Raw genomic sequence first — 10,578 nt, 5'->3', positions numbered from 1 at the left:
AAGGCTCTGCCCTTTCCCAGACACTGTCTCTGAGTGGTTTACAGATGGATGGGTGAAATAAATCCATCTGGCGTGCCAGGTTATGAATGTAGTTGATGACCCCTGATTTAGGGACATAAATGTCTATATTAAATACCTGTATGGACAACTAATTAGTTGTTCAAGGTATAAATAGTAAAATAGGTGTGATTTTTGGTCAGTTTTACAACCTTAAAACACTTTAATTATAATATGCGGTTAATATCAGTTTTTATTTTTACAGTGAGCCTTATTTCTGCTTGAACTTTTAATATTTGTAATGGTTGTAATGTTATAATGTCTATATAAGTCAGTGAGTGGATTAAACATGCAAATGATATAAACTGCCGTGTGTACTCAAGAGCAGTCCCTGCTTCCAAAAGCTCAAGTTCACTTTCTCCCAAACTAGGTTTAGACCCTTGTTCCTGCATTAAACGGGTTTCCCCAGAAGGTCCCCGGTTCCTGGTCAAAGTTTCAACTGTTCAAAAGCACCTTTAGTGGCAAAAACCAGCCAGCAGTTAGTCTAGCTTAGCTCAGCACTGAAACTGAAAAGGAGTAAAAATAGTTCCTATCTCTGTCCAACGGTGCGCATTCAATAAAATGTTGTGTCACCATTGTTTACTCAACAACTTAATTGTAAACATAAAAAGGGATATTATAACACTTGGCTACTGACATCACTTCCTGGTTGTCTTGTCTGTGAAGTCAACAGGAAATCAAAACATTTATATTTTTAGTTTGAGGATATTTTTTAATAGGTTTAGGCTTCATAAATATGTTAGCGATGTTTTGTTGCAATTTGCTCTTTGTTTTTACTGTGCCCTGCTATGTTAGCACTTAGTTTTATTCTTTAAAAAAGGCCCAAATGGGGAAATTTAAAGGACACTTAACTTTTGTGTCCTTAGAAACTCAAGAGTCCCCCTTTCCCTTCTTTCATCATCGATTACACTTTTCCTTATCTCACAACTCTTTAATTTACACTTTAACAGGTTATCTGAAGTTCCCTCTTTTCCATAATTAGACTATCTGGCAATTTGCTGTTTTTTGTTTTCCATCTCAGCACCACTCTCTCCCCCTCTTTAGAGTCCTATTTTGTTGCAAACACAGCCAACAGCCTCAACTCCCCCTCTGTGTTCCTTTGCAATCTCATTTTCCCTCTCCAAACTGCTGTAGCAGTTTGATTTGAATGCAGAACTGCAGCTTTTTCAGTCACGGTCTAGCTGCAGGCTGCCTATTAGATCAAGGTCTTTTGCTTTTTCATCTTTAGACAAGAAGAAGAGGAGGGATCTCCCTGGTTCCTTGACTGAACAGAGCCCGGAGCTGCTCGGCCTTTTGGCTTCACCCAGCACATCATCAAACGGACAGTGAGAGAGAGGGAAGGAACGAGGGAGATCGAGGAGTGATAGACAGAGATGAGATCAAGGTCCCGGCGGAGGCCAGCACTCCCACTCACTCTGTGCTGATGACTCACAGAAAGGATATCTGCTGGTGAAATCTCACCTCCTGCTATGTTCAAACACAGGGTTAGCAGCTTGAAAAACATCATGATTTACATCACTAACTGGATGCTGTAAACAAACAGCCATTGATTTCTGTCAGATACAAATAAATAAATACAAATATGGAGCACTGGGCCATATTTGATTTATCCATCTTTGATGTTGACTTGTGAGGTACAGTCTAATAAAATTCAAACATCATAATGATTTCGTTATGTGGTCAGGCTAAGGGGCACTGAGATACGAGTCTGACTTTATGTGTTTACTACAGGATTAAATTACTGTTATAAAATGGATTATGAGATGTAAATGTGAGGGAGCAGGTGATGTCTGCAGTCATAAATAAAAAATTGGATCAACCTTTGATGGTCTAAAGATCCCTTTATCACAATAGTACCTACATGATTTGTTAACCTTTTAATCCAACAGCGTAAACTATAAAAGTGAATAACATAGTTTTTTTGTCTTAATTTCAAATTCAGATCTTAATGTCATTGTTATGTACGGTCTGTCTGAGACACTACTGATAACTGATTAGTATTATTTAAAGGTTAATTTAAAAGACATGTTAAAAACAAAAACATTAGTCTGCTATGAAACATTAGTTAAACCAGAAGGAAGATTATAGCAGTTAGTTTTATTGACCATAAAGTCAGAGTTAGAGCCATAAAGTATTGGAAGTGCATTGATACACAATGTGGACAAAAATATTTGACCATTACAGCAAACAGGGCCTGGAATGACACTGTATGCAATTGCATGTGCTTTAATATGGAGTTGCCCCCTTTTTGCAGCTATAACAGCCTCGGCTCTTCTGGGAAGGCTTTCCACAAGACTTGGGAGTGTTTTGTGGGAATTCGCACGCATTCATCCTGTAGATTTATGAGGTCAGGCACTGATATTGGACGAGAAGTCCTAGTTCACAATGTCCATTTTAGTTCACCCCAATGGTGCCCAATGAGGTTGAGGTCACGGCTCTGTGTGGGCCAGTCTAGTTCTTCTACACTGAACTCATCAAACTGTTTCTTTACAGCCCCTGCTTTGTGCACTGGGGTGCTGTCATGTTGAAATAGAAAGGGCCTTCCCCAACCTTGCCACAAAGGTGGAAGCATAGCATCATCCAAAATGTCTTTGTATGCTGAATCATTGAGATTACTCTTCACTAGAGACAAGGGGTCTAGCCCCATACCATTACCCCTCCTCCTCCAAACTTTACAATTAGCACAGTTCAGTCAGGCAGGTAATTTTCTCCAGCACCGCTAAACCCAGACTCACCCATCTGACTGGCAAAGCGTGATTCATCCCTCCACAGTTCACGTTTTCACTTCTCCATAGTTCAGTGTCAGCATGCTTTACACCACTCCATCTGAAGCTTGGCACTGGACTTGGTGATGTGAGGCATGCATGCAGCCGCTCAGCCATGGAAATCCCTTCTATGAAAGTCTCTCCGCACAATTTTTGTGCTTACATTAATACCAGTGGAAGTTCAGAACTCTTCAGCTATGGAATCAGCAGAGAGTTGGCGACTTTTATGCTCCATGCGCCTTAGCAGTCATTGACCCCGCTCTGTGGTTTTACATGGTCTACCACTCCGTGGCTGAGTTGCTGTTGTTCCTAAATGCTTCCACTTTCTATTATCACTTACAGTTGACTGTGGAACATCCAGCGGGGATTAAATTTCACATCTTTTCCAAAGGTGGCATCCATCACCGTATCATGCTTGAAGTCACTGAGCTCCTCAGATCGAGCCATTTTGTATCACAAATTTTTGCAAATGAGACTGCACAGCTGGGTGCTTGACTTTATACACCTGGCTCAGTTCAATAATTAACAGTTGTGGCCAAATACTTTAGTCCATATAATGTACGAGTGTTTTTTTTAATACTGATTTTACAATATGGCTAATTACTTTAGAACAACAAAAATAATTTTCTTGAATAAAAGTAAAGACAAAAATGAAGACTTTTATTGACCAAATCTGAACTAAAATGTTTCTGAGGTTTTTTTTTCACCAGAACCAGGGTAAAATGACTGAAATGTGAGTAGGACTAAAAGTCATTTTAATCTTAAGACCAAGACTTAAATTCAAATAGCTGCTAAAACTGATGATGGATTGTAAAAGAAATAGTTTTGAGATGAGTGTGAATAGCCAGTGTAACTCCTGCTACAGTCCACTGACCTAAAAATGGCTTACCTTGGCCGACCTAAGTCTCATTAATCTACCTTCCTCAGCTAAGCTCCTTGCGTATGGCAACAACAGCCCATGCTTTCTCATCTAACTCAAACGTCCCACTACTCTCAGCGTTGTTCCCTGAAGGTTTTTGGCAGAGTTCACTGTGACAATATGTCAAAGCTTGACACTGGCAGCAACAAAACTTTAACCAGCTGTAAGCATAAATGCAGCATTGTCTAAGGTTGTAAAACATTTAGTCAGACCGCTGAGGAAATAGGCTCTAAATATTGCTGCTCTGATGTTGCAATGAGCCTTTGGTGGAGTTTGGCACATCCGTCATTTGTCACAGCCACCACCCATAAAGGTCAGGAGAATTTTTCAGAGTAAGCAGCATGTAGTTTTTAAACCCGATAAACTGATTGAACTTCTGGGTGTCTAATAGGTTGAAAGATGGCTTTGTGAAGCAGATGGGTATATAGACTGTTAACTCCAAATGTACAGAGAAAAACATTAAGGCTCTGAGGAATGCTCACTCTGGCTCATATAGAGGGCTGTGTCCATCTAGTGGTCAGGCGTGAAATTGAAATGGCTGTGACATAAAAATAAAGTTATTAGAAGTGTGCCACAGGAACATAGTGTGGTTTCCTGATCTGTAAATACACACATCTTGACTGTGAATCATTTCTGTTGTACTTCACAGCATGGTTTATTTTTATACGGCTGTGTGCTATTAATTGGAAACAATGACTTCAATTAGCTATCAAAGCAACACAAGAGCAAACTCTTTCATCAAACAGTGTCTGGTTTAACCACCATTTTATTTGGCATAATTTAAAATCATCTCACTGTTAGTTCATTTATACAAATATGCTTTTGTTATATATAAAACAATTACAAACAGATTTCTACAAATCAAGTTCCCAGTGTAAAGGCGTAGTACCACGCACACGGTAGCATACAGCTCCGGGACACAGTCAAGAGAGCCCACAGATGTATGTTCCACTTCAACAGCATTATCTGAGTGAAATCAGGACACGGTAAAAATACTAACTCACCACAGTTGACAGTTTGACATGTTGTGCACTTACATTCAACCCTCCATACACCCCATCTTGGAAATTCTCACACATCCTTTGGCAGATCTCAAACCGCATCACTGTTGTTACACCACATCTCCTGCTCGTGCTGCGCTTCGGGTATTCTAGACTTTACACAGGCCACAATCTAGGTTGACTTAAAACACTCCCCTTGACAAGCAAATGAAAATAATAGCAAAAAGGTTGCTGGTATTACTGGCAGCTTGAAGCACAACCAGTTGCTGCTAAAAAAAAATATTTTATAAAACATAAAAATCTTCAGATGGGACTTGGCAAGTACCACAAGTGCAGCTCTTGTGGACTGTATGTGCAAGTTATGCTTGTGCCTTTCCCTCTCTGCACCGTGCAGCTAGGATGTAAACCACAATCTGTTAAGAGCTGTGGGCCCTCTGCACCCTGTTTCATGTGCTCTTTTTCACAAATGCACAGAGACATGTTGCACAAGATGTCAGTTTAGCACCTGTGACTTTCAAAGAGGGCTGCAAGAACTGTGAGTGTGAGTGTTGACTAGCAGGACCTAAGGCAGAGAGCTTCTGAAAAATAAAAATTAAACCCACAGCTAGTTTAACCTGCTTTGAAAAGGCCTTGGTGGCATTTGCATCTCTATAAGAAAAACCTTTGGGGAGCACAGCTTTGGTCTTTGGTTTAAATAAGGCACCTGACCAAATATAAGGCTCCTTCTATATTGTACTGTTTTACAACACAAACTGGGCTGCTATGGCATGATGCTACTTCCAAAATGAAATCATATTTCACAACCAAAACTGAAGGAATAAAGGTGTACAGAGCCTAGCACAAGACAAGTAAAACAGATTCCGGTAATTTATTCTATGCTGAATTAGTTCTGCAGTGGTCATTTGTCTGCTGACCTGAAATGTAAGGCAACAATGTAATTGACAAGTGTAGCAATGTTGAGTTGTGTTTTTTTCTTTTTTTAAATTTGAGTATTGATTATTACACACATTTTACTGATCAAATGAACTTAAGCTATTACAAAAAATATATTCAACTTTGGCCATAACCGCACTCGAGGGTTAAAAACATTTTAGGAAAATCATTTACAGAGTAAATTCAATATCATTAGACAAAATAGTCTCTTCGACCCCACTGTGTCAAAAGTCATTCTTAGGCATGTTTTAATGGCATTCGGTAAGACATAGACAAAGGAGTACCCAACTTCCTGATATGTCAGCTTGATCCTGTACCAGTGAGGGTTAATTTGGCAGAGGCCTCATGACACCTGCTCCTCTATAACTGAAGAGGGCAAATGGTCCGCTGCTTTTAATGGGACCAGCTTATCTTCAAAGGCCCACTGACTCTTCCATGCGTGGCAGTGAGAGAGCAGTGCAAGAGGCTGGAAGGGCAGCCTGCCAGACAGCTTTAACATGCCAGACTGAGCACGAGGGGGACCGAAGCTCAACAGTTTAACCTCTAATCTGTGCATATTGGGTATGGGGTACTGGCATTTGTCCGGAAGTCATCACACCTCGTCTGGACTCAAGCTGCTTGAAATTAAAACTTGTTCACCCTCCACTTGGCTGTTTATTACATCTTAATAGGCAAGTCAAACCATTTTGATGGCGACACTGCTTGATACTCATGAGATGCAACCTTGGTGAGAGTATGAGGTAGTCATTATTTCTCCACCTGAACAAAGGCAGATCTCTTCTCTCCAGTCGAACAGGGTAGCTTGGTTTGGATGTTGTTATGGCTTCTGACAACCATGATCAGCATTTTATAAGGCTAAGCAGAGAAGCTATAAATCTAGAAAAGATGTAAAATTGGAAAGAAGTGTAAATATCAAAAGTTAAAATGTAAGAAAATACAGGATACGGTCAGTTGCTGCCATCTTGGCATAGTCACTTTGGTGATGATGGCAATGGAGTGAAATCCTCCAGGAGATGATTAAGGAAGAGAGGACTGGCAGAGGAGCTGAAAACACAGTCTGCACTGCTGTAGGTGGAATAGCAGCAGCCAGGCGACGACCTTTGTTCCTCAGCCTTCCTTTGCATCTGTGGATCTCCATCATCCCTCCCTACAGTCCAAATCTGGGAACCCTTTATTACAACAGCACGCACTTCTTGGGGTTCTTTTTCGTGACTGGATACAACACTGCTCTCACAGCTTCAGCAAAGACCTCCCTGACGCCATCCTGCAGCAGAGCAGAACACTCCATGTATTTCACAGCCCCTATCTGCTTGGCCAGGGTATTTCCCTGCTGCTGGGTGGTAGGGGCCAGGCCCTGCTCCTTCAGCTTCTTCACCGTTTCTGCATCGCCCCTCAGGTCTCTCTTGGTGCCCACCAGCAGGATGGGAACATTTGGGCAGTGGTGAGACACTTCAGGGTGCCATTTGTGTCTGACATTAGCATGGGAGGAGGGGCTGCCAATGGAAAAGCAGATGATGAAGACGTTGGTCTGGGGATAGGAGAGGGTGCGAAGGCGGTCGTACTCCTCCTGGCCTGCTGTGTCCCACAAGTTAAGGCTGACAGTGCGGCCATCAACACTCATCTGAGCACTGTAGTTGTCAAACACTGTGGGAATATACTCTTCAGGAAAGGCATTGGTGGTATAAGAGATGAGTAGGCAGGTTTTACCTACTGCCCCGTCACCCACAACCACACACTTTATGGTCTGCATCCTGCCAACGACCACTGGGGCTGCAGCACCTGACAACAGAAAAAAAGGGCACCTGAGTCACTACACTTCTGCACTCGCTGAGGCTAATTATGCTTTCAAACACAACTGTAAGAGGATGACCAAAACAGTGGCAAATGGTGAAAATGCCGACCAGGAACTCGGTGTCAGCTTTCTGTAGTTACAAAGCTTTTCACCCAATTAGCGGACAAGCTAACGGCCGCCAACGTTAGCTCATCGGCGTAATTAACGTTACACAGGTTAGCAACAAATCAAATTAATGACTACTAACGTCAGTAGTAGAAACAAAGGGAAGACCTTTGACGAAGCACAAAGACTGTCGAGAGTAAGAAGCCGTTTTCGGGCGTTTATTACCCCAGTGTCTTCACTTTTGATACTAGGCGTTCCCCCAATAGTTAGCATCAAGCTAAGGAACTAGCGCATTTGGTGGCTAACATGCTAGCTACTTAGCAAACAAGTTGAAAGTTTATCTTTAAGCCACTTGTCAAAAAGTTGTGTTTCGGTTCAAACCAACCTCCCAAAAATACTCAAAATATTCTTATACGTTCTTAACTGTGTTTCAAGAGTAGTTATTTGCTCCACACTTGGATATTTGAAAGATTTTGTGACTTACCGCCACTTGGCTTTCGATCTCTTTTCGCTTGGTATAGTCAATCACAGCCGCATCCGGGGAGCTGTCCATTACGTAAAAGTCGACGCGTGGAAACACGGCATTCTGGGAGTTGTAGTTTTATTTTGTGAGCGTCGTTCAGCGACACTAGATGGCGGTGCCAGGCTTCCCGCTTTGTTTAAGGTTTTTTCACGAGCTATATCCACTGTAAACGGTCAGTGTAACTGTTGTTTTGATAATATAATGCAAAACTTAAACTGGGGTTTGGTATAGGCTGGATGTGGTTGGGTAAAGTAAAATTTCTACAGCTCAAAGAGCTGGCGCTCATTTAAACATTAAATCCACAAATAAGATGGAGAGCCTTCTACCTAGCATAGAAGCACCAAAGGAATTTATAATTGCACTAAGGATATTTACAAGCAAGGAAAATCTATAAACAACCAGCTTTTTCTTAACAGACATCGTGGGGGGCAGACATTGAAATAAATTACAGTAAAATCAATATTTTGGTCTGCTTTACATGTTCTTGTAAAATATTATTTCCTTCCAAAATGAAAGGACCTTATAGTCTTTTGAGATCAGTCATAATCACCTATATTAATGCAGCCACAGGGGAATGATTCTCATATAGGTCATAACTGGCCAAAAACACATGCAGGAAACAAATCTTCTGTGTAGATTCCTGGAAAGGGAAACTGCACTCTTCTTTGAGCCTTTTGAGGAGAATTTATGCACCAAAAACTTTTTTTTTTTTAAATCAAGATAAGACTGTTCAGTATGAGTTTACCTTGAAGGTTTTATTTAAACTGTAAGGGGGGGGGGGGGGTAGGTCATGCCCCATGGTGACCCAGGTTCAAATCTAGCCTGTGTCTCCTTTTCCCCGTGTTTCTCCCCCACTCTGTCATTCCTATTTCTGACTCTATCCACTGTCCTACTCCATCAGTGAAGGCAAAAAAGCCCAAAAATATATCTCAACAAAAAAAATGGTTTGCTATATTTTTTTTCCCTCTCAAATTTTCTGAATTTGATAATCCTCCCAGGGCTGGATGGGAAGCTGTAGGGGGTCTGATGTGGCCCTCGAGCCACCAGTTGATGAATACTAGTATAGGCTGTATGTCTACCTGTCAAAGTTATTATAGTTAACTAAAACTAACCAAATAACTAAAACTAAAATTCAAAAATCAATATAGTTAACTGAAACTAAATAAAAACTAAGTTTTACCAAAAAAAAACAAAAACTAAATAAAACTGTATTGTGTGCTTACAAAACTAAAACAAAATAAAACTGGAGAACAAATATTCTAAGTTTTAGTGACTGGCACCTTCACCCAAGTCTGGGGAGTGTAAAATTGCCTGATCTGATTGGTTGAGACTTCACATAGTGGTAGTTTTATGTCTGAAGTTGTACTCAAACATCATCATTAAAAAATAAATGATAAGTGAAGATTAGCCTGTTTTAATATGTTTTTAAAAATGAATGACGCTCACTCAGCCCGACATCTATCTGTAAAAAACTAAAACACTAAAACAAATAAAAACTAAACTAAAACAAAGCATTTTGCAGAATAAAAACTAAACTAACAAACCAGCAGCCAAAAATAATAAAAACTAAACTGAAAATCAAACACAGACAGTGACACCGAAATAAAAATAGAAACTAATGAAACCCCAAACTATTATAACCTTGCTACCTGTAACAATGTCTTAGATTAGAATTGATGTTTATTTTTTAAACAATATTCTAATATTTTTAGGCCTAGAGCCACACACAAGTATTTTTTGTTTATGTCAAACACAGTAGAAAAATACCCCAATGACCAGCGGAAATTTCCCTGAGCAAACAAAGCTTTATGCAACTACCACGTTAATGAAAGGAGTTCGGCATGTTTTCCCTGCAGCAAGCAAGATTTGTTTTCATAATTACTTTAACAATTATTTCCAAAAACACAATTAGGAGTGTGGCCCTTTTGCTAATTAGTTCTTTAAAAAACACTGCACCAACGCAACTGACTTCATATCCTGCCTCTTATTTCTAATGATTTCCCATCTAACACTTTAAATCCAACCATCAGTCCTCGGTATGACCATTAAACCTATAAGAGGAGTCTGAATGCATGGACTCCTACGCAGTTTCTGTTCTGACTTTACCCTTCCTCTTGAACTTGCTTCATTCTCACTAAATGCCACAGTGTGTCACTGTGTGTGTATAGAAACTGGTCATAAAATCTGGTCTCTTGTCTTGTGGACCTCATGCGCTCTTTGGTTAGCACTGGTCTATAAGCTCATATATCACTTATTCACCTTTGGACAAGTCATTCTTCTCACTAAGCCAGTGCTTTCAAATCTAAGCAGAATATAGCAGGCAGCTAAAAGAGGGATCACTTTAGTCAGCTCTCCCCTGCACCCCTGGAGACCTGTTGATGATGTCACCTCTATACACTGAGGCAGGTTAAGAGGCCAGAGCTGACCGACAACCGGACACTCGAGAACACAAAGAGGCACCGGTTTATTGCCTTTCCCAAGAG

The 10,578-nt window shown here is 40.6% G+C and overlaps 1 protein-coding gene across 1 annotated transcript; it reads right to left on the bottom strand.

The window, feature by feature from the left end:
- Positions 1-4,489: 4,489 nt before the first annotated feature.
- Positions 4,490-8,122, bottom strand: rhogd (ras homolog gene family, member Gd). The gene is made up of 2 exons (XM_041797112.1): positions 8,057-8,122; positions 4,490-7,454 (listed from the first exon to the last, which is right to left on the bottom strand). The coding sequence occupies exon 2, from the start codon at positions 7,423-7,425 to the stop codon at positions 6,850-6,852; it is 576 nt and encodes a 191-aa protein (XP_041653046.1). The 5' UTR covers positions 7,426-7,454; positions 8,057-8,122; the 3' UTR covers positions 4,490-6,849.
- Positions 8,123-10,578: the final 2,456 nt, after the last annotated feature.

This window comes from Cheilinus undulatus, linkage group 10 (assembly GCF_018320785.1).
Source record: "Cheilinus undulatus linkage group 10, ASM1832078v1, whole genome shotgun sequence".
Classification (NCBI taxonomy): Eukaryota; Metazoa; Chordata; class Actinopteri; order Labriformes; family Labridae; genus Cheilinus; species Cheilinus undulatus.
The sequence above is the reverse complement of the archived record's forward strand: the minus strand, read 5'-3'. Positions and strand labels throughout refer to the sequence as shown.

Coding starts and splice junctions, on each gene's coding strand:
- rhogd (XM_041797112.1), bottom strand. CDS start 7,425: ATGCAGACCATAAAGTGTGTGGTTGTGGGTGACGGGGCAGTAGGTAAA.